Below are 24,577 nucleotides of genomic sequence, written 5' to 3'. Positions count from 1 at the left end.
ATCTTTGCTTGTAGTTTATGGTAGAAAAATTTCAGAGAAGTGTGACAGAGGAATTTTGGGCATTGTTTTATCTCCACTGTGTTTGGAAAGCCATACTAGATTCTTTGAATGCCATTTATTTCCTTTAAAAAGTTCCAGTTAACTTAGCCAAGATGCTAAAATATTTGTGTTCACAGAAGCTGTTATATTAATGGGATAAAAGAGCCTTTCCGGCCAGAAAGCCTGCCCTGACCTTCCTGAAGTTTCAAAGTTGATGTGCTCTTGAAAAGCTTGCCTCTTTCTGCTTGCTTTGTCCTGAGCCTAATCTACAGTCAGAACAAGTGTTTCTCTGTAAAAGACTTCCTTTTCCTCATTTGCTTTTTATTTCCCACAGTTGGGGCCATTTGTGAGCTCCTGAACAACCAAACAAAGCAAAGTAACTTTCAAAGATGTTGTGTTCAAAATGGTAATTGAAAGGCCTAAAGAAGCACAGTGGACTCCAAGCAGGAGGGACCCTGGGTGTGGGAAGTCTCCTCGGCGCTGGTTTCAGCGCTGCTCACCACACTCTGGGCTGTGCAGGCTCGTCTGAGCTAAGTCTGGGTAGACACCGAGCCTCGCTTTACAAAGACTCATGGTGTGAAGTGTGCATGGGGTGAGTTGAAGGGTAAGACCTCTGTCTTTTATTAGAACCAATTAAATCCTGAATTACTGACAATTCTGCCTCTGTTTGCATTCAGAACAATATTTAAAACACTCCACAGTTGTAATTTCAAGGATGATGTCTCTTGTATCCCCTCCAAGCTTGCAAGACTTGTTTTTGAATGCATTAAGGAGAAAAATCACATCAGCATGTGCTTGTTTTCCAGTTTATCAACTTATATCATATTCATTTCTTCAACTTTACTATCTTTAGCTTATCAACGTGACAAATGAGAATCAGAGATGTTAAGCAATTTGCCCAAGTCATAACGGCAAGGCCACACTCAAAGCTAGATCTCATGGAGCCAAATTCTGTAGCATTCCATTATAGGATTTCCATGTGCACTTAAATTGTTGTTGTTTATAGGATTTCCATGTGCACTTAAATTGTTGTTGTTTAGTTGCTTAGTCGTGTCTGACTTTTTTATGACCTCATGGACTGTAGCCCACCAGGCTTCTCTGTTCATGGGATTTCACAGGCAAGAATACTGGAGTGGGTTGCCATTCCACCCACCAGGGGATCTCCCTGACCCAGGGATCGAACCCCTGTTTCCTGCATTAACAGGTGGATTCTACTGCTAAGACACCAGGGAAGCCCACACTTAAATTATATATGCATTAATTATAAATGCACAAACATAATCCATTATACAAAAATCCTAATTTACAAAAGAGCTAACTGACATGACCATTCTTATTTCAGGAACATGAATCATGAGATTCTTCTGAACAGAAAGGGTCCTGTCGCCTTTAAAACTGGAATCCATTTTCAAGAATTGATTTGCTCATAAGTTGTCAGGCATGGATCTATTACATACAGTGAGATTTTATTATTATTATTTTAACATGAAGTCTCCAATAGAGTTGGCTTGCTGCCTTATTTCATCTATTTAATTGCACTTGTTCCAGCATTGTCCTAACCTAAATATACAGGGAAGCTTTGGGCCCCTGCCCTTTTCATCTGTTAGGAAGGAGATGATGTTAAAGGAAACAGAAGATATACCCAAAGAGAGCATCCCTCGATCCAGGGGGTCAGGGAACAACATTGGTTGCTGTCATTTTTGTTGTTTGGTTGCTCAGTTGTGTACGACTCTTTTGTGACCCCATGGACTGTAGCCCACCAGGTTCCTCTGTCCATGGGATTTCCCAGGCAAGAGTACTGGAGCAGGTTGCCATTTGAGGATCTTCCTGACCCAGGGATCAAACCCAAGACCTCAGCATTGGCAGGCAGATTCTTTACGACTGAGCTACCAGGGAAGCCCTGAAGCAGCATTAACAAAAGTGATCTGTTTCTACCCTCCACCCCCTTTTAAGCAGGTGCAAGTTGGAGGAAAAGGCTAAGACAAAGTTCGAATCTTCAAGGTGAAAAGTGAAAGTGTTAGTCGTTCAGTCGCATCTGACTCTTTGCGACCCCATGAACTGTAGCCCGTTAGGCTCTCTGTCCATAGGATTTCTCAGGCAAGAATACTGGAGTGGGTAGACATTCTCTTGGCCAGGGGACCTTCCCAACCCAGGGATGGAACCCAGATCTCCTGCACTGCAGGCAGATTCTTTATCATCGGAGCCATTGTTTTTAAGGAAGGAGGCCAATCAGGAACTCCCAACATCACCTAGAGATAAAAGAGGAATGGAATCCCTGTGGTTGTCATGGGCAAGGCTAACCTAGGAATGCACATCATGGACCTCCCAGCTCCAGAGAGCACAGACCCGCTGGCAGGAAGACTTAGTGGTCAATCTCAATTAACTACTCTGTGGGGTTTAAGAAATGTGGGGATGATCTGAAAGAGATTTTTAACCTCAGGTTTGGCTGTGGAGCAAACAAATACAAGCTGATTTTCATATCTTTATAAATCAAAGCAGGACTCAAATAAGGAAAGCATATTAAAATCACAAAAGCATATATCACGAGTCCCTGAATCAAATCAGTGTAATTTTGAGATTATTATTTGGGCATGCATATCTCTGCTGCCTTTCATAAATAACAATAAAAGCCCCCACACATATGATTTTATAGCTAGTAGGTATATTATTCAATTTTAAGTTGAGAAAAGATTATAATAATAAAACCTACAAGTGTCTGGCAGGTCACAGATCTCAAGATACCTCATAGCATCTTATTTTATTCTTAACAATAACCCATGAAGTATGTAAGATCTTATTCCCATTATACCTGAGAAACTGAGTCTCAGAGAGATGAGGCTCCCTACTGTGGTAAGAAATTGGTTTAGGGTTGACTTTGAACTAGGGTCACCTGATTTAGGGTCAAGGCTCTTTCCACTAGGCAAAATGCTTCCCCTAATGAATTTGCCAATATACTTTGCATACATAGGTATGTAGGGGAAAGTTCCTGAGATGGTACACAATTTTGAGTAGGAAGAAATGGGTTTGTACAATATCTCTTTACCTGTGTGCACCTAGGGCAGCAGCCTAACCTGACTGTGCCTCACTTTCTCACTGGAAAATCAATGTCATGATAAAACTTGATTTAACTACTCCCAGGATGTCAGGCAAATGAAACTTAGAATGATGCTAATTAATTGTGCAAATAATATGTGCTATATATTACTATAAATTTTCATCCATTGGTCTTTTAGGAGAGGCAGGCTCTCAGTTCAGTTCAGTTCAGTCCCTCAGTCATGTCTGACTCTTTGCAACCCTATGGACTGTAGCACGCCTGGCTTCTCTGTCCATCACCAACACAGTGGTTATAAGATCACAAGCTGTAGCAGGAGAGGGCAGGAAGAATTGAGAGAGAAGCATTGAAATACATGCATTACCACATGTAAAATGGATAGTTAATAGAAAGTTGCTATATAACATAGGGAGCTCAACCGGTGGTCTGCAATGACCTACAGGGGCTGGATGGGGTGGGAGGTAGGAGGGAGGCTCAGGAGGGAGGGAGCATATGTGTACCTGTGGCTGATTCATGTTGATGGATGGCAGAAACCAAAACAACATTGTAAATCAAATTTTGCTGTTCGTTGCTGTTCAGTCACTTAATCGTGCCCAACTCTTTGTGACCCCATGGACTGCAGCAAGCCAGGCTTTCCTGTCCTTCACTATCTCCTGGAGTTTACTCAAACTCATGTCCATTGAGTTGGTGATGCCATCCAACCATCTCATCCTCTGTCATCCCCTTCTCCTTCCACCTTCAATCTTTCCCAGCATCACGGTTTTTTCCAGTGAGTCAGTTCTTCACATCAGGTGGCCAAAGTATTGGAGTTTCAGCTTCAGCATCAGTCCTTCCAATGAATATTCAGGACTGATCTCCTTTAGGATGGACTGGTTGGATCTCCTGGCATTCCAAGGGACTCTCAAGAATCTTCTCCAACACCACAGCTCAAAAGCATCATTTCTTTGGTGCTCAGCCTCCTTTATGGTCCATGTCTCACATCCATATATAACTACTGGAAACAACATACCTTTGAGTGAATAGATGAACCTTTGTTGGCAAAGTAATGTCTCTGTTTCTTAATATACTGTCTAGGTTGGTCATAGCTTTTCTTCAAGAAGCAAATATTTTTTAATCTTATGACTGCAGTCACCATCTGCAGTGATTTTGGAGCCCAAGAAAATAAAGTCTTGCACTGTTTCCACTTTTTCCCCATCTACTTGCCATAAAGTGATGGGACTGTATGCCATGATCTTAGTTTTATGAATGTTGAGCTTTAAGCCAACGTTTTCACTCTCCTCTTTCACTTTCATCAAGAGGCTCTTTAGTTCTTCTTGGCTTTCTGCTATAAGGGTGGCATCATCTGCATATCTGAGGTTATTGATATTTCTCCTGGCAATCTTGATTCCAGCTTGTTCTTCATCCAGCCCAGCATTTCTCATGATGTACTCTGGATATAAGTTAAATAAGCAGGGTGACAATATACAGCCTTGATGTACCCCTCTTCCTATTTGGAACCAGTCTTTTTTCATATCCAGTTCTAATTGTTGCTTCTTGACCTGCATACAGACTTCTCAGGAGGCAGGTCAGGTGATCTGGTATTTCTATCTCTTGAAGAACTTTCCAGTTTGTTGTGATCCACACAGTCAAAGGCTTTAGCATAGTCAATGAAGCAGAGGTAGATGTTCTTCTGGAACTCTCTTGATTTTTTTATGATCCAACAGATGTTGGCAATTTGATCTCTGGTTCCTCTGCCTTTTCTAAAACCAGTTTGAACATCTGGAAGTTCACGGTTCATGTATTGCTGAAGCCTGGCTTGGAGAATTTTGAGCATTACTTTGCTAGTGTGTGAGATGAGTGCAATTGTGTCGTAGTTTGAACACTCTTTGGCATTGCCTTTCTTTGCAATTGGAATGAAAACTGATCTTTTCTAGTCCTGTGGCCACCGCTGAGGTTTCCAAATTTGCTGGCATATTGAGTGCAGCACTTTCACAGCATCATCTTTCCGGATTTGACATAGCTCAGCTGGAATTCCATCACTTCCACCAGCCTTGTTTGTAATGATGCTACCTAAGGCCCCCTTGACTTCATATTCCAGGATGTCTGGCTCTAGATCAGTGATCACACCATCATGGTTATCTGGGTCATTAAGATCTTTCTTGTATAGTTCTTCTGTGTATTGTTGCCACCTCTTCTTAATATCTTCTGCTTCTATTAGGTCCATATCATTTCTGTCCTTTCTTGTGCCCCACAGAGACTAAGCCAGACTTGCCTGTGAGTGTTGAGGAGTCTCTGGCAAAGGCGTGGGTCGACAGTGGCCTGTGGTGGGGTCAGAGGCACTGAATACCATAGTCCTGGCATAAGTCCTTTTGAAGGAGGTCACTATTACTGCCATTACCCCTCAGGCCAAACTACAGGTAGGGAACACAGCCCCATCCATCAAAAGAAAATTGGATTAAAGATTTACTGACCATGGCCCTGCCCATCAGAGCAAGACTGAGATTCCCCTACAGCCAGTCCCTCCCATCAGAAAGCTTCCACAAGCCTCTTATCCTTATCCATCAGAGGGCAGACAGAATGAGAACCACAATTACAGAAAACTAACCAAACAATACTTGGATCACAGCCTTTTCTAACTCAATGAAACTATGAGCCATGCCGTGTAGAGCCACCCAAGATGCATGGGTCATGGTGGAGAGTCTGATAAAATGTGGTCCACTGGAGAAGGGAATGGCAAACCACTTCAGTATTCTTGCCTTGAGAACCCCATTAACAGTATGAAAAGGCAAAAAGATGACACTGAAAGATGAACTCCCCAGGTCGGTAGGTGCCCAACATGCTACTGGAGATCAGTGGAGAAATAACTCCAGAAAGAATGAAGGGATGGAGCCAAAGAGAAAACAATGCCCATTTGTGGGTGTGACTGGTGATGGAAGCAAGGTCCTATGCTGTAAAGAGCAATATTGTATAGGAACCTGGAATGTTAGGTCTATGAGTCAAGGCAAATTGGAAGTGGTCAAACAGGATGGCAAGAGTGAACGCTGACATTCTAGGAATCAGTGAACTAAAATGGATTGGAATGGGTGAATTTAACTCAGGTGACCATTATATTTACTACTGTGGGCAAGAATCTCTTAGAAGAAATGGAATAGCTATCATAGTCAACAAGAGTCCAAAATGCAGTACTTGGTGCTATCTCAAAAACGACAAAATGATCTCTGTTTGTTTCCAAGGCAAACCATTCAATATCACAGTAATCCAAGTCTGTGCCCCACCCACTAATGCTGAAGAAGCTGAAATTAAATGGTTCTGTGAAGACCTACAAGACCTTCTAGAACTAACATCAAAAAGAGATGTCCGTTTTATCATAGGAGGCTGGAATGCAAAAGTAGGAAGTCAAGAGATACCTGGAGTAACAGGCAAGTTTGGCCTTGGAGTACAAAATGAAGCAGGGCAAAGGCTAATAGAGTTTTGCCAAGAGAATGCACTGGTCACAGCAAACACTCTCTTCCAACAACACAAGAAAAGACTTTACACATGGTCATGACCAGATCATGAATACTGAAATTAGATTGATTATATTCTTTGCAGCCAAAGATGGAGAAGCTCTATACAGTCAGCAAAAACAAGACCAGGAGCTGCCTGTGTCTCAGATCATGAGCTCCTTATTCCAAAATTCAGATTGAAATTGAAGAAAATAGGGAAAACCACTAGAACATTAAGGTATGACCTAACTCAAATCCCTTACAATTGTACAGTGGAGGTGAGAAATAGATTGAAGGGATGAGATCTGATAGAGAGAGTGCCTGAAGAACTATGGATGGAGGTTCATGACATTGAACAGGAGACAGGGATCAAGACCATCCCCAAGAAAAAGAAATCCAAAAAGGCAAAATGGTTGTCTGAGGAGGTCTTAAAAATAGCTGAGAAAAGAAGAGAAGTGAAAGGCAAAGGAGAAAAGGAAAGATATACCCATTTGAATGCAGAGTTCCAAAGAAGAGCAAGGAGAGATAAGAAAGCCTTCCTCAGTGATCATTGTAAAGAAATAGAGGAAAACAATAGAATGGGAAAGACTAGAGATCTCTTCAAGAAAATTAAAGATATCAAGTCAGGCTCTAGATTTGTTTAAAGCTACTATGAAGATAATGGCAACCCACTCCATTATTCTTGCCTGGAGAATCCCATGGACAGAGAAGCCTGGCGGGCTACAGTCCATGGGGTTGCAAAGAGTTGGACACCACTGTGTGACTACCACTTCACTTCCCTTCCCTTCCCTATGAAGACACAGCAGCTCATATGTGTTTGCTAGATGCATGGGAAAAACTGCTCCTTTCTCTTCCTTGCTAATGTGTGTCTCTGTGGCCCATAAGCTCAGTGGTGGAAAGGAGGGCTCTAAGGTGGTTGGCATATTTTTCTCTCTTCCTAGCATATACGACCGGCTATGAGACAGTCTGTCTAATGGCCAAAGGTAGCACCATGTTTACCTGGCAGCCATCTTTAAAAGTGTCCCCTCTCACAACAGCAGAGCCAGTTGAGTGTCTCTTCCTGCCTTAGAAAAATTAGCAAAGACGTCATCTTCCTTTTGAGAGGCATCACAGTATCGTGGTTGAGAACATATAGCAGGTTCTGGAATCCAACTATCTATGTCTGAACCCTCATCTACTGAAGTTACTTAAAGCTGTTTTGCTTCAGTTTCCTTATCTGTAAAATGGGGGTGATAATAGGGGATTATTTTCCTATTTCCAACATAAATCATCACAGTTTTAGCAGTTTAAAACAATACTCGTTTATTATTCCTAGTTCTGCAGGTCAGATTTTGGGGTATGGTAGGGCTTAGAGTCTCACAAGCACCAAAGCAAGGGGTCCTCAGAGATGTGTCCCTTTCTGGAAGGTCTGAGGATGAGTCAGTTCAAAGGTCACTCGGGTGGCTACACTCAGTTTCTTGAGGTTCAAGTCCTGAGGTCCCGGCCTCCTTGCTGGCTTTCAGCAGGATCAGAAAAGCTGCCTCTCGTCCTGGCTCTGCTGCATCTTCCATATTCAGACAGGGGCTCCCCTGGTGGCTCAGACGGTAAAGCGTCCGCCTGCAATGCGGGAGACCTGCCTAGGTTCCATCCCTGGGTCGGGAAGGTCCCCTGGAGAAGGAAATGGCAACACACTCCAGTACTCCTGCCTGGAAAATTCCATGGATGGAGGAGCCTGGTAAGCTACAGTCCATGGGGTCGCAAAGAGTTGGACATGACTGAGCGACTTCACTGGTTATTCAGACTAGCAATGGTATTTCAAATCTTCTCACATTCGGAAATCTCTGGTTTCTCATTTTTCTGCATCGCTTCCAGCTTCAGCTGGACAGAGTCATCTGCTTAAGGGCTCATGTGATTAGACTGGATCCATCGGAGTCATCTAGGTGAGTCTCACAAGTTAAGATATGTAACCTTAATTACATCTGCAGGGCCCCCTTTGCCATGTAATGACATTTTTACAAATTCTAAACGCTGGGAGGGCACAGACACCTTGGGTACATTCTGCCCATTGCAGATAGCACCTGCCTCAGGGAGGGATTGTGAGAGTTAAATGAGTTTGTTTGTTTTTGATTATAGTGTAAACACAGGTTTTATCTATTTCATATGTTTCAGTCTATTGTAGTCATTATTCTTTTTGATGCTCAAACATTTCCATCTCTAACTAGTGTTATGCAGCTTGAATTGTCTCTTGTTACCATCAAACAAAATTCCACTAGCCTTTTCTGGCAGGATAAGATGCCGAGGCTTCTGTCCCAGACCTGGAACCAGCTAGTTCTACAAGGAATTCTGGTTTCTTCCCATGGAAAATGGTGTGTAGAGACCACAGTCTGGATGCTAAGAATAGAATCTCTCTTCACATGGATCTGTAGTGTTCTTGTAAGTATGGACAGTAACCTCATCCTTCTCAGCAGCTCATTATTTCTGCTCCTTATAAGCCTCCAGTTCCACCTGATGTTCCTCCTTCCCCTCTTACAACAGCCTGTGTTCCTGTGATGCCTCAGCTTCCCACCAGCCAGGAGGCCCCCCTTCTCCTAATCCTCTCATCATTCTCTGCTGGGCCAGACACCGATGCTCACTTCTGGCCTGGCATGACATCAAAGTGGGGAATACTTCCATAACGCTGAAGAATACCGCACCCCCCTTTTTTACAGAATGTTTCTATTTTTAAAAAATTTCTTCAAGGGAGCTAACTTCCTATTTTCTACTGAGAGAGTCAATTCCCCAGGAGAAGACAGAGGTTTGGAATTCTCAAGGAGGAGGAAAGGACAAATGTCATTTTTTTTCCTCTACATTCCTTAGTCTTAGTCACATAAAACTTTTTCTTTAAGCCCAGAACTGATGATTACACAAAAAACAACTCAGTTTAAACTCTGTACTAAGGATTATATAACAACAACGTATCCTGCTTGAGGACAGTTTCTCCTTCCTGAAAACCTTCTGGCTAATCCTGTTCTCTCAAAATGTAAATTATAGGAGTGGGTCTAGTAAGATCTTTACAACCTTAAGACATTCTTTTGATCTACTGTAATAACTAATTAAAAAGTGTATAACCCCTTGCTTAGACTAGAGAGGGGGGCACTCTCTGTCCCCCTTCTGGTGTCTATGTCAGAAGCTTTCTCTGTGCCTTTTTATACTTTAATAAAACTCTGCTACACAAAAGCTCTTGAGTGATCAAATCTGGTCCCTGGTCCCGAAGCTAAATGTTCTTCTTTGGAGGTCATGAATCTGACACTGTTCACCGTAGGCTAGCACTATTCAGGGCTTTGGTAAGCAAACTGATTCTCTTTCTTAACCCAGAATGACAGTGCTTTGAAATAGCATGGCAACAGCCAGCCCCCAGTCACCAGAGCAGGAAGGTATTACAAAACCAATAACTCCCTCAGGTATGTGTGCTTTCCCGGTGGCTCAGTGGTGAATAATCTGCCTGTCAATGCAGGAGACACAGGAGATGCAGTTTTGATCCCTGGGTCAGGAGGATCCCCTGGAGGAGGAATGGCAACCCACTCCAGTATTTCTTGCCTAAAAAATCCATGAACAGAGGAGCCCAGCATGCTATAGTCCATGGGGTTGCACACACAATCTGTGTTTCCTAAGAAGTATGGGTGGTTGCATGTTGAAATTTTTTTGAGTTTCCCAGTAATGAAAGTGTTGAGGAGTTAATTTACCTTAACCACTTTTAGGGCAACTACCCATTTAAAAATCCGATTAATACTGAGGAGCTAGCTACTCTCTGAAAATATGTACATGCATACCAAAATTTATCAACACTTTCATGAATTTCAAGGACCTTTCACTCAAACTATCTTGGAGAGTTTAGTTTATTTGCACTAGAATCTTTTTTAATGTAGACCATTTTTAAAATCTTTGTTGAATTTGTTATATTGATTCCTTTTTGTTTCTTTGCTTTTGTTTTTTGGCTGCAAGGCATGTAGGAGCTTAGCTCCCTGACTGGAGATCAAACCTGCACCCCTTGCATTGGACGGCAAAGTCTTATCCCCTGGACCCCCAGGGACATCCTGACAGCTAGGTTCTGGTTTGCATTGGCTTGTTGGAGGCAGCCAGATGTGGAAGCTGGGAGGGGGTGTGGATAGAAGGGAACACAGCTGGAACTAGGGTGGAGGTTTTAAATTTCTCCATTCATCATTATTCATGCTCTGGTCTATAGCAGTGAAGGCTATTTCTGATGCCAGTCATGAATTATTTGCTACTATTCCACGATATTATATGTGTAGAAATTGGAAGTCAGCTCTTAAAACTTGGGATAATTTTGGAATACAGACAGCACTAAAAAATGGTAGCTAGTTTTAGGCAAAGAGAAGACTGTCAAAGAGCCATCAAAGGTAGCCATCCCACAAGGGAAGGGAATGGCACCCCACTCCAGTATTCATGCCTGGAGAATGCCATGGACAGAGGAGCCTGGTGGGCTACAGTCCATGGAGTCACAGTCGGACACGACTGAGCTTCTGAGCACACATGCTATATTATATACAGCACAATAATATCAGCACTTCTTAACACATAAAATCAACACCTCTTTTATACAGAGGCCCTTGTCCATCTTGGCTGGAGGTTTTTGTAAAGAGGAAACTTTGTTCTTTGGTTTAGTATATCTGAGTCTTTATAACTTGAAGTCCATAGAACCTTTTTACATTCTGTACTTGTTCTGGAGAATCTCAGAGAGAAAAAGATGTTTATTCGTCACCAGATATTATACCTCTGAGGCACAAGAATCCTGGGAGAACAGGACAAAACCGAAGATGAAGGGAGGGTTTTCATGTAGACACAGAGGTCCCTGAGGCTCTGATTTATTTGACGTTTGTGAAGGGAAACTCAACAGATTGTTTATGGCTGATTTGAAGCCCTTGTCATACCACGTTTTATGGTTCCAAAGGAACAAAGCAGAGAAAATTTCCCTAAAGAAAACTGAACAGGTGTTTTGGGACTACAGGACATTTTAGTTACGGGGAGAAGAATCTCCATTTGATGGTGAATCATTAAATTGCCTTGAGCCATGGGTTGGAGTGTGTTTTAGCGGTTGCTAAAAGAAATCTAGAATGGTTTTCATTTCCCCGAATATCCTTCTTGTAAAAACGTCCTTGACATCAGGGCTGACTAAGCCAGAAACCGCCCCTGTCGGCAGCACCAGAAGCCGTGGCTCAGGTGGGCAGACGCCTGAACGGCAGAGGCTGGAGAGTCTTCAACCCAAATACAGCTGGAGAAACAGAGAACTGATTTTCTGATGGTAAGAATGATGGCACATTTGTACCTTGAAAACTGTTCTCGCTTCTTAAGAAGCCCATGGCTTTCCTGGAGGTCCAATGGTTAAGACTCTGTGCTCTCAATGCAGGGCCCAGGTTCAATCCCTGGTCAGGGAATGAGACCTCACATGCCACAGGTAAGAGTTTGCCTCAAAAAAAAAAAAAAAAAAACCAAGAGTTTGTATGCCATGACTAAGACCTGGTGCGGCCAAATAAATAAATCTTTTAAAAAAGAAGAAGCTCATGGCCCTGGAGACACAGAGTAACTTGGAAAGTTCTGATAAGAAAATCTCTTGATAGCCTTTAGTAACCTACTGAGCTTGGCCTTGCCAAGGGGAACCACCAAGTTTGCTCCAATTCTCTAATTTCTGAACTGCCCTAGTGAAAAGTGAAAGTGCAAGTCACTCAATCCTGTCCGATTCTTTGCAACCCCGTGGACGGTAGCTCGCCAGGCTCCTCTGTCCATGGGATTCTCCAGGCCAGGATACTCGAGTGGGTAGCCGTTCCCTTCTCTAGGGGATATTCCCGACTCAGGGATCAAACCCAGGTCTCCTGCATTGCAGGTGGATTCTTTACTGTCTGAACCACTAGGGACTGCCCTAGAGACAAGTCTAACTGCACACTGGTCTGAAGTAAGATCAACAAAAGCAGGATGTGAACAATGTGCCCATTCAAAGGCTTGTAACACATGCTCTCAATTAATTTTTTTAAAAAATAGGTGCACATCAGTCACCTGGATTTAAAACTCTGAACCACTCTGACTTCAGGCAGGTAGTAAGCTCCCTACACATGGCATGGACTCAAGAAATATTCGTGGAGTAGATGCTACTGAATGATTTATCATTTGGTCCTACTGAAATTTTGAAATAATAGTTTCTAGCTAATTTTTGTTTTTGGTTAACATGAATCAGTTGTGTTTTCTAGACATCCAGCATACCTGCCATTCAGACCCTGATGAAACTGTAATTTCTACTATTCATTAATTCGTTCTGAAATATTAACATGTATCTATAACATTCTGGGCACAATGAATCACCATTTAATTCAACTGTTACAAAACTCTAGAGAAAAGTATGTAATGAATAGGGTTCCACACTTTATTTGTATTTTATTCAAATGCATCTTACATTTTTCAGTGGTGCTAAGGGGTTGAAGTTGGATATGCTAAAACATGGCTAATTTAAAAACTCTAAATTCTCATTTAAAGTGAATTAGCACTAAAGACTTAGCAATACTACACGTGGGCTGTTAATTAGTCTTTAGAGACTGTGATTCCTGCAGGATCTGAATCCTGGGGTCCCTTTCAGGTCTTGCTATCAGTCTTGATTTAGGTAGGGTGACCACATAATTTATTATTCCAACTGGGGCAACTTTGAGTGCGAATAGGGTACTGTTGATGATTACATCAGTGCAATAGGTATAAACAGGAGTCTCTTGGACAAACAGGGTCTTGGGTTTACGTTAGGAATGAACACTGGTGGAAGGATCAGGAGTTGGTACACACTGGCTGCCTTATCAGTGCCTGTCATGTCCCCTTTTTGGGTTTCAGTTTATTGGAATGAAAATGAAAAGTGTTGTACTAAAACCAACCAGCAGAAGATGAGATGGTTAGATAGCATCACTGAGTCATTAGATGTGAATTTGAGCAAACTCAGGGAGATAGTGAAGGACAGCGGAGACTGGAGTGCTGCGGTCCATGGGGTCGCAAAGACCTGGACAAAATTTAGCAACTGAACAACAACAAAACCAACCCAGTGCTTCCTTCAAACTTCACCACTTTACAATTACAAATAGACTCTAAGGAAAGAATCCCATCATGTTTTTGAGACAGCTTCAAATTCAGAGACAGCTGGCTAGACAAGCACACAAAACACTTTTTAAAAACTCGCCCCTTTTAAAAACCATGTTGTTACCAAAGCTTACATCATATTTTAAATAAATCAGCTTAAGTAATCAACAAGCTGACTTCAGGGTTGGCAAACATCTCATCCACACCACCTGAAGCATCATGTTGAGAAGGACTCTGAGGCTGCACCTGGGCTCATGAGGAAAAAAACAACAACAAACCTCAATCAGTTAGTGATGGTTTCTGGGGTCATGGGGACATGAGAGAGAGGCAAAGAGGGTAGGAGGGGTTACAAGCTATGTGTGTGCGCACGTTCCCTGCCAGGGCTAGCCGAGGGTCTCTGGTACTAAAATATAAAAAGCAACAAAAACCAAACCCAGGTTTAGGGTAAATCTGCTTCATACTGGTATCTAACACAGCGTGGGTCTCACCCAGAGATTCTTGTCCTTTTCCCTGTTCTCAGTGGCTTTCCATAAGCACTCCAGTGGCAGAGTATAAGTGACAGTCAGCAACCTTGGTGCATGTCAGGATCACACAGGATTGCTGGGAATGGGCCAGGCTTCGCCGGAGCTTCCACCAGGCAGGGAGGACAAAGACCCGCTGGCAGAGGGGCTAGAACGGGGAGGGAGGTCAGGGGCCCCTGCTCTCAGCCCTCATTTCTATAAAAGCTGTGTGGCCTTGGACATATTACTTTTCTTAGTTTGTAAAACGAAATTGGATTCAGGGATTTTCTAACTTTAACTTTCTGTGACTAAAACATGAAAAGGTGAAAAATATCATGGTGTGTTAACTCCATGCTAGATGTCCTTTTCTTTGCAAATTCAAGGAAAGCTCCTTTTGTGATCAAACAGATAAATCTTGCAGTCAATGATCAGGAAACAAACACATATAACTCTTTCATGCATCTGTGTGTCACTTGCTCAGTCCTGTCCGACTCTGTGCAGACCCACCGACGAGCCCGCCAGGCTCTTCTGTCCATGGACTTCTCCAGGCAAGAATACTGGAGTGGGTTGCCATTCCTTTCTTCAGGGGATTGTCCCAACTCAGGGATCAAACCTGGGTAAGCAGGCAAATTCTTTACAGACTTAGCCACGAGAGAAGTCCATTCAAGCATAAACAGTCATAATTTTTTGAAAGATATATATATAACACAGTAAGCCCCCTACATATGAATTTTCAAGTTGCGAACTTTTGAAGATGCAAATGTCCCCCTGTATGCCAACTGTTGTGTTGTACTACTGTACCTTTCAAGGTATTGTACTGTAAGGTTAAAAATGTCTTATTTTTTATGTTTGTTTCTTACATATTATTTGTATGAAAAGTATTATAAACAGTACAGTACTATATGGGGAGGCCTTGATGGCTCAGATGGTAAAGAATCTGCCTGCAATGAGAGAGATCCAGATTCAATCCCTGGGTCAAGAAGTTCCCCTGGAGAAGGAATTGGTAACCCACTCCAGTATTTTTGCCTGGAGAATTCCACAGAGGAGCCTGGTGGGCCACAGTTCATGGGGTCGCAAAGAGTCAGACATGACTGAATGACTAACACACACTATATAGCCGACTGTGTTAGTTGGGTACCTAGGTTAACTTTGTTGAACTTACAAACAAATTGGACTTGTGAACATACTCTTGGAATGGAACTCATTTGTATGTAGGGGGATTTACTGTACTGTTGATAGAATCCTTTGTCTAGGTTGTTCTTGCAAATTTTTTTTTTAAGACACTAAAAATCCATGGACATAATTTATTACTTCCAACATATATTTTAGTTGCTTGCATCTCTTACTTTAGCAGATTTCTCAGCATTCTCACTGTTTCATAATTTGACATCTTACCTGAGTGACAGCAACATTTGTCCCGTCGGTGACTTCCACACTCATATTATAGATAGACCTCTGCTCTGCGTCCAAAGGTTTTGCAATGACAATGGTCCCAACACCTTTCTCTGCATCAAAAGAGCTGTCAAAATTGCCCCCTGACGAGTTCACAGAAATAACATGAAATTAGCATATCTCAGAGGTTATTACACATGCTGAAGCATACAGTCTTAAAGGGAGCTCATATATAGAAACGCTTTTTCTGGACACACACCCCTATGGCTCAATCTGTACTTCTTAAATGAACCCTTTATTTTCTAACTTAACTCATATTTCAAAACACAGCCTCTACAATGCATAACAAATGTCACACACACAAAAAATGTATTGCCAAAAATCCTCTCAGCACTAATGTTAGAGCAGTAAAACAAAAATTGACCCCATAAAATATTTAGAAAGCTAAAGTCCCATTCAACCCCTGTGGCTTCTGGGCTAGGAATTTGTAGACCCTTTACTTTTCCAAAGTAGATTAAATGCTAAGTAAACAAACAGTCCAATCATTATTAACAAAATGAGTAGGCACTTTGAAATCTGTACCAGGATTGATGGTAAACATGTGGTTGTTAGAGTTCAGATTCCCTCAATTTGATGTCAGAAATGAAGTTATAAATACTAGAAAATAATGAAAAGCAACAAAGTTGGATTTCATATTAAAATTTTTCTATCTGTAAGTTGGGATATTTATAGAAAAAAAAATTTGTTTTGCCATCTTGACAGTGTGAGTTATCTTTCTCTGCCCAAAGCAGAAAGTTTACAGGAGATTCACAAAATGAAATCTGGAAAGAATGCGAAGGAAACATCAGCTATGGAACAACTGATAAAATATTTCATATGAAAGTGTAGGAAACTTTACTTTCTACCACTGTACCAGGTGTAATCCTTAATCTATGACTAAATGTGCTTAAGACAATATAGACTTTATTGAAATTACTATAGATGTTTTCATCTCTGTGAATCAAAGTGTGGTTTATGATCTTTTTCAAAATGAAAGATCTTTTTTAAGGGGGAGAGATGTTGGTAGAAATGCTGGAACAATTTTAATGAAGTATCAGTCTATGTTCACAAACTCTATTTACTCTAGCTTGAAATTTCACTATGTCAATTAATTTTGTTCCTGGGCAGTAATTTTATTTAACTATAGCACATAGGGCAATGCATTTACTGAATTTCATATTTTAGAAAGGAAATCTTGGCTTTTGTTTTCTGCATTTCATTTTGCTGATCAATGAACAATGTTATATACAATTTCTATGATGTTACAATTAGAAATGGGAAGATGAGTTAAGGGAAAGAAGAATTTTGTGTGAATTACTAGAATTTGATGTTTAATGACATGAAATAAATAATGTGGTGTACTTACAAAAAAACTGGTCATATATATTTCAAATACTTATTGCTTGAAGCTGTCATATACACTTAAGATTATTTAATTGCTAGAGAGAACATAATTGCCCTTGACATTTAATTAAAACTATGAAGATATGGGGTACCAGAGAATTGCTTGGAGATGATATATTTTTCGAAAATTTCATTTAAAAAGAGACTCATCTTCCAATTAATATCTTTAATTGATTTACTGAGAAATACTAAATGTTAACTCCAAAAAAAAAAAAAATGTCTTTTGAAGAACAGGATAAAGAGAAAGGGGAGGAAATCTAGGCTGAAAGAGAAGCAAGCCTTAGGTCACCATGCCTCTTTCAAAGGGAATGTTTCATGTTGATAACCACACGAAATGAAATGTATGGCTGATTCAAGTGTCTTGAATAACCATCCTAATGAGCAAAGAAAAGTCATTTGCTATCAAGGGGTACATTCTGAAAAAAAACTTTGCCATGGAAACTTTCAAAAGAAAGATGAAAAATCACCTCAGAGTGTGTAGAAGGAAAGATGAGAAAGCAAATTCTCAAGATATTTCTGGTGGGTATTAAGTGATATTTTAAATCACATTTAAAAATCGTCTTTAGAATGCCTCCTTACCAAAATTCTTACTTTTTTAAATCTGAGGACCATGATTTTGTGGGGTGGGGGTTAAGAGTGGGCCCATTATTTTAGAAGGTGAAAATGTGTAGGTCAATGTAAAATGGAAGCTCTGCAAATGATAGAACTTCGGCTTGCTCCAAAGACAAACAAAAATGAAATTTAGAGGATATGCAAGCAACGATTTCCAGCTGCAGTTACTGCTACAGTGGGACAATTCTACACCCTTTCCCTCACTGCCCAAGACCCACATTTTCCCTGTGCAGAAATATATCATCATTATGCTTGCTGGCATAAAATTTACATATTTTACATACGTCATATAGATTGCATGCATTATTAGTCTTATTTTGTATCAAAAAACATTTTTGATTACTTTTATGGTAGTTTAAAAAATTTTATTTTATATTGGAGTGTAACTGATTAACAATGCTATGTTAGTTTCAGGTGTACAGCCAAGTGATTCAGTTATACACATACATGCGTCTATTCTTCAAATTTTTTTCCCATTTTGGTTATTATCAAATACTGAGGAGCCCACAGGGAGTTCTGCTCAATGTGGTGGTGATTTTGTACAGTTCTCTCTCTTCCTGTGTGTGCGTGCATGTGTGTGTGTATCTCCCCCATTCACCTTTGTTGTTTCAAATACTCTAGACTAGAAACCTTGAAAGGAGCAGGGGAGATAGACAAGGAGAAAGCCGATCACGGTGAGCTGGAGAAACCCTGTATCTCTCCATCCATCAATAAGGCTAGCAGCCTCTGATGCTTACTTCTAGGGCTTTCACTCCTAGTGAAACCACGATTTCATGTAAAACCAGGTTCCCCAAATCGTCCCTGAGTTTTACAATGAATTTCTGACAAGGGACACAGAATTTAGACCAGCAGTTCACCATCAACCCTCCCGTGATTTCATAACCTACCACTTAAGCCTCCCATTTCATGAACGCCTCTGTCTCTCTCCCCTAGGCATCACTTCTCAGGCTCCCTTCTAGCCTGAAAGGTGATTGCATTTTGTCGGATCCCACGTTCAATTCATCTGGCGTGAGCCTATCAGATGGAATGAGTCTGCTTCCACCAGCAGCACCGTTTAAAGAAGATGTGCTTCCTCAGAGCCAGTAACAGCATGCAAAGCCGGAGTGTGCTGGGGTGGCAGCGCTGGGCTCAGCACAGGGTGGGCAGGGGGAGACACTGCCAGCTGGGCTGATCAACAACGTAGGGGTCAAGAGAAGTCACAGCCTGAGCGTTGCTGCGGGGCGTGCGGCAGAGATGGTCATAAGCGAGGTTGTGAACAGCCCACGTAACAGAGAATTCATGTCAGGGGATGTTTCTCTTTGCCCATTTTCGGTCAAGACAGGGGCAAAGGAGTAAACAGAGAACTACGGGAGGTGTGTTGGATCTCTACTGGATTCTAAAGTTAAACATCAAAAGTCGGAGGGTCCCAAAAAAGCTTCAAAAAATGGGATGGGAATGAAAAATACTTGGAGCCAGCAGCTACTGCTGGAATGTGCCAGGCAGCAGGGTGTTGGGCCGTGAACCAGTTAAGTTTTCCTTTCGAGAATCCCTGCCTCCCCATTACGAGAGCCAGGGATGACTATCTCACAACTTTCCCTTTAGAAAAGCTTCCAGACCCCTCCCCTAGCTATGATTCCAATCCACTCTACTCGCAATCGTAAAACTACCAACCAAAATTTCAAAATCAATCAAGGGGGATGAGCTGTCGGAGAAGCTCCCTAAACACTGAGCCACAGACTCTCAGTGAATTACAGGAGTCATTTGCAAGCTGTTCATTCAAGCTCAGCATGCACACCGAGCTTGAGGGAAAATACTACACACTGTTTCTGTGGTTTGATCATGAATAACTGTCTGCCTTGGAAGGAAGAAAGCACAGTACAGGGCTAAAATGGATATTTACATGGAAGGCAGGAGAAGCAGGCTGGAGGTTAGAAACAGTGGTAGGAAGGAAAATCCCGTCTAGAATCTGGTTTAAAAGTCATTTTCTTATGATAATATCTGGAGCAGTTTAAAGCTTTTTATTGTTTCCCTAAAGCTTCTTCGGGTGTTTTCCTATGGACCACATGGTTGCTGCGGAGGAAAGAGAGGCTTGTTGGGGATCCAGTGAGAAGAAATGATGTCATTGATGACTCTGAGCAAGTGTCGCCCTGACGGAGGAAGAGCTGTATGAGAAATGGGACAGCCCTCTTGGGAGGGGTAGGGGAGAGTTCCGTGATTAAGAAATGTGGCCATTGGGTTAGAGAAGACCCAGAGAGGTTAAGTGCTAGTCAGGGTGCCATCAAAGAGTTTGACTTGCCTACTTGATGGAACCCTGGGGCTTCCCAGGTGGCTCAGTAGTACAGAATCCACCTGCCAGTGAAGGAGAGGCAGGATCAATCCCTGCATTGGGAAGATCCCCTGGAGGAGGAAATGGCAACCCACTCCAGTATTCTTGCCTGGGAAATCCAATTGACAGAGGAGCCTTGTGGGCTACAGTCCATGGGGTTGCGAAGAGTCGGGACATGACTGAGCACGCACACACTTGATGGAACCCTAATAGGGGATGGTCCCATCAGGGGTGAGGTTCTAGAAGGACAGGTCTAAGCTTACAAGACAGAAGCAGTTAAGAAAGCATATTCCTCAGGAAGCAATGACAGACTAAGGGCCCAGGCTGTCTTCATGCCCCTGAAACAAAGAAATGTATTTCAGCTGAGCTGGACCCACATGCCACCTTATTCAATCAGGGGATTATTTTCAAAGAACAACTTTTCTCTTCTCTATGCATTAGGTGAGGCAAATAAACAGAGATAGGTTAAGTGCTTACTGCCTCCAGAAAAACAGTTTTCCTAGTCTAAGTCAGGGGAAAAGCTAGAAAAGTGGGTGGCAGTATCTCCCATCAGACTGGAAATAAAGAGGAATCATTTGGAGTATGTAGTAATGGTGGTCTTTACAATACAAATATTTGTCAGTGGGATAAAGAGACAGGGACTGAACTGTGAACCAGATTGCATGCACATCAGAGAGTATGTAAATCAAGATGCTGCCGAGCTGAAATCTTAGTCTCCTGAGAAGTGTGAAGATATGTGATAAAGCCACAAAGGATTGTGGGTTAGTTTTGTTCCTTTTGTCTTCTCTGCCTTTTAGCACAGGGAAGGAACATGCTGTGAGATGGGCTGTTTAAACACAGAACAGCTGAACTTTATAACGTTTCCTTTTAATTACAGCTTTCTTAACTTGGTTACAAGTGGGCTTCTGTTTCTGGAAGTTAAAGAGAGTCTAGCTCTGTAACACGGTAAGCAGTGGTCTCTTTGGAGGCAAAAGAAAGTATCTGGCAAGTCCTTGATGTGGGGTTCCCGGCTTGGGAACAAAATCTTGCTCTCTACACGGCTTTTGTGAATTCACATGATCGGAGGAGGAAAAGAAATGCAGTTAAACAAGAATCAGGGGGATTGGGAATATGGAAATAAGGAGACAATACTCTCAGGGGAATAGGCATGCTAGAACACTATTTCTGCTTATTTAATGTGAATTCATTAGTTAGAGCATCTGTAAGCTGTGTTAGGCTGGGAGGAGGTACGGTCTGTCACTGTGAGTGTGTGTATAGGTATCTATCCAGCTTTGCTTAGGCATTGAGAAGCCCTTTCCCTTATTCCCCCTTGATGTTAGCTTGGCCAGGAAAGCTACTTGGGTAAGGAAGAAGGAAAGAGACAGGGGAGAGTATTGGGGGCCAAGGATTAATAAGTAAGAAATCTTGAAAGAATGAAACATCTGAATATGATAAAGGAAACAATAGGTTTTTAGAGCAGAGGAAAAGATGTTGTCAGCAGGTTGGAAAAAATATGGCTCTCTGAGACCAGAAAAAATTTTCAAAGGGGGGATTTGGTGGAAGAGGGACCATATCTATTTTGAACGCAGCCAGCACCTGGAGAAAAGTTCGTACTTTCTGCATGACTTAAAGAGTTGACATTTCAAGAGGCTGGCTGGATGCAGGGATGGAAATAAAATCAAGTTCTGTTTGGGCATCTGGCCCAGTAAATTTAATTTTCAGGAGAAGCTTGACTGGATGTTGCCAGATATACAGTGAAATCTGTGATGGAAGCATCTAGACTAGAGGGACAACCTAGTAGGTCTATATTAAGAGAAGTATATGCATGCGTGCTCAGTCATGTGTGACTCTTTGCGACCCCATGGACTGTAGCCTGCCAGGCTCCTCTGTCTATGGAATTCTTCAGACAACAATACTGCAGTGGGTTGCCATTTCCTACTCCAGGGATCTTCCCGACCCAGGGATCAAACCTGTGTCTCCCAAGTCTCCTGCATTGGCAGGCAGATTCTTAACCACTGAGCTACCTGGGAAGCCCATTAAGAGAAGCATCTGAGAACTAAAACTGGAAAGATTCTATAAAAGGAGCACAAATTTAGGAACAAAGATGGATAAACATGAAAATGGAAGCCATGTTTTTGATCATGATTCCTAGATATTATTTGGAGCAGCCTAAAGGGACTCCTTCCTGGGAGGACTCTGGTTTGTCAACTGCTTGTCTCTTCTTGGACCCGTTCTTATTTGGTCAAAGGTGCTGTGGTTGCTGAGGCTGAGAATACAGTGGAAGGTCAGAGTGACTCTGGACGCATCTCAGGAGGCATCACTGGGGTTAACACATGGGCTGCCTGGGGCATCTCCATCAGCTGGCATCGTTATTCCACTCACCCTGGGTGGAGATCAACAAAAGCAATGGCAGGAGGAAGAGGTGAGGACACAAAGACCTTGACCTTAAGGATTAAGATTGAAGCCAGGATAAACACCATGAACATGTACACCAGCACTAATACAGCTGAATGGAATTCATGCAAGCCAGGTTACATGCAGCATCATTAGGCATGCTTTCCTATACACAATCATACACACACATGCAGGCATGCTAAGGAGTTGCAAAAACGACTTGGATAAATGGGGTCCGGTGGCCGGTCAGACTGAGCATCAGAGAAAGGTGTGCTTGTGAGATTTCTGAAGAGGAGTACGCGCAAGGACATCCTGGGGTGGGTGAGATGTGCCGTATGTCAAGAGGTTGTATGCACGCCTCATGAAAGGGAGAGAAGCAGTGCTGTCAGGCTGTAGAGGTGCTTGCAAACTGGAGTGTCAGAGAAGGATGGAGATGAACTGATCATTGATGGCAGAGGGCAAGTCCTCCCATGGCTCAGGACAGTGCAGCAGGAGCCTCAGCCTTTAGCTTTCCACTGCACTCTCCCTCGAATTACCGAAAAGAAGTCACGATTGCACTGGAGACATGCTGAAACTGAGATGCATCTTCTGTGACCCTGACTGGGGGGGCGGGGTGAAGGAATTACCAAAGGTGATGTGGCACAGACAGCCAGGCGGTGCCTGGGTTGTGAGAAAATGACTGAGAAGATGGAGGAGCAGAGAGATCTTTCATGGGTCAGAAGGGGTGCCATTTCAAAGGCATTAAGTGGAAATGAAGAAGGAGTGGAAAGCTGGGAATGACGATGGTCATGTATAGGGATGGTGTGATCAACGCCCATTAAGAGAAAGAAAGTCAGTCTACCAGCATTCTAGAAAATGAAATAGGTAGAAAACAAGCCTTTTCTTTGGGGGAAGTTCATTTAGGGGCCATGGGGTATTCATTCTTTTTCTGTGCTTCATTACAAAAGATGTGGAACGTTCTAAATGCTTTCCCCAGACCCAGTCATTCCTGGGAAGAGAGGCAGGTTCCTGCCCATCCCATCCAAGCAGTGACACGTGAAGGAGATGATTCCCCCAGACCAGCTCTCCGGATTCACCACCTCCCACGGAGGACCGTGGGAAGCCAGCTTCAGCTTGACCCAGCGTCAGATCCAGGGCTGGCGCGTACTCTTCCGTTTGCTTGGATTCCTGGTCCTCAGCACTTATTTCCTCTCCGCCGCCTCTCCTTGCCGGGTGGGGAAGGGACAGTTTTGCCCTCTCTTTTTGCAGCCTGGTGTGCTTGCTTGCTTTCTTTCAAGGAATTCAAGGGTTGGCTTTTAAGGTCTATCCTGCCTGCGTCCATCTGCTTTTTGTATTTGGCTCTCGCAGGAAGCTCTCTCTGGCTATATATCTAAGCTCTGTTTCCTGTCCTTCCTATTGTGGACAGCAGCCTGGGACTCTCCTGGTGGGGCTTTTGGGTCTACAAATGGCACTCCTGCAAAACTGAGGGGCTGGGATCTATTTGAATTTACTTTTCAATTGGAAAAGGCCCAGGTAAACTAACCCATGAAAAGATCAAAACAACAAAAAGCCCACATACCTCAAAAGCAGAGAAAAAAGTTTCTCTAAAGAAATCAGAACAACCTCCCCTCCACCCCAAATCCAAACCCCATCGAACCTCAAACAAAGGAGTCATTGGATATGAGTAATGCAATCGCTGTTAGAGGCATGTATGAAATCTGTGGGCTGCACTTCAGCCTGTCACAGGCAGTTATGAAAGATGTAATTTAATTTGCTTAAAAAGAAAAAAAAACCCGTAAAAGGCAGATTGGATAGCTGTATTTTAGCAAACGTGTTTGCACTAAGGGTACCTTCTGTTGAACAGTTCTGCCCACAAGCTGTCTGTAGAATATAGAACATCTCTCGAGCATGCTTGCCACCTTGAAGCAGGGCAGTCGGGAGCAGAAAAAAAAAAAAGAACAGAATGCAGAAAAAAGGTGAAGAAAAAGAGAGAAATGAAGGACAGCAAGTCTAGTACCATCAATACATTTAGAAATGAGATTAGCCAAGTGTGACAATAGAATTTAAATGACACACGGAAAGACATTAGGATTGCAGTAAATAACGTACTATGGAAACTCCAGCCAGAGAGCACTTTCGGTTCAGCTTAGCTACAGAACTCGGAACGAAAGCACAGGTTGATTATTCATCTTACTGGCTCTTTTGCATTCCAGCACTATACATCTTTTCATCTTAGCACTAATCTTTAAGTGTTTTTGTTGTTATTGTCTTTTCTTTTTTGCTAGTTGCTCTGAACAGTCAGTGATTATGTTGGCCAATACTGCCCTGGGGGACT

The 24,577-nt window shown here is 42.4% G+C and overlaps 1 protein-coding gene across 1 annotated transcript in view; it reads right to left on the bottom strand.

Annotated features, from left to right (window-relative positions):
• FAT3 (FAT atypical cadherin 3) overlaps positions 1 to 24,577 on the bottom strand; it is a 787,529-nt gene that overhangs the window by 138,319 nt on the left and 624,633 nt on the right. The window contains exon 9 of the mRNA XM_081531110.1: positions 15,534 to 15,673. Within this exon, the coding sequence (XP_081387236.1) occupies positions 15,534 to 15,673 (140 nt within the window). The remainder of the gene's footprint in view (positions 1 to 15,533; positions 15,674 to 24,577) is intronic.

The sequence above is a fragment of the Giraffa tippelskirchi genome, chromosome 10 (assembly GCF_054371585.1).
Source record: "Giraffa tippelskirchi isolate mGirTip1 chromosome 10, T2T-mGirTip1v1.2.pri, whole genome shotgun sequence".
NCBI classification, from domain to species: domain Eukaryota; kingdom Metazoa; phylum Chordata; class Mammalia; order Artiodactyla; family Giraffidae; genus Giraffa; species Giraffa tippelskirchi.
This window is presented reverse-complemented; position numbering and strand designations above follow the sequence as displayed.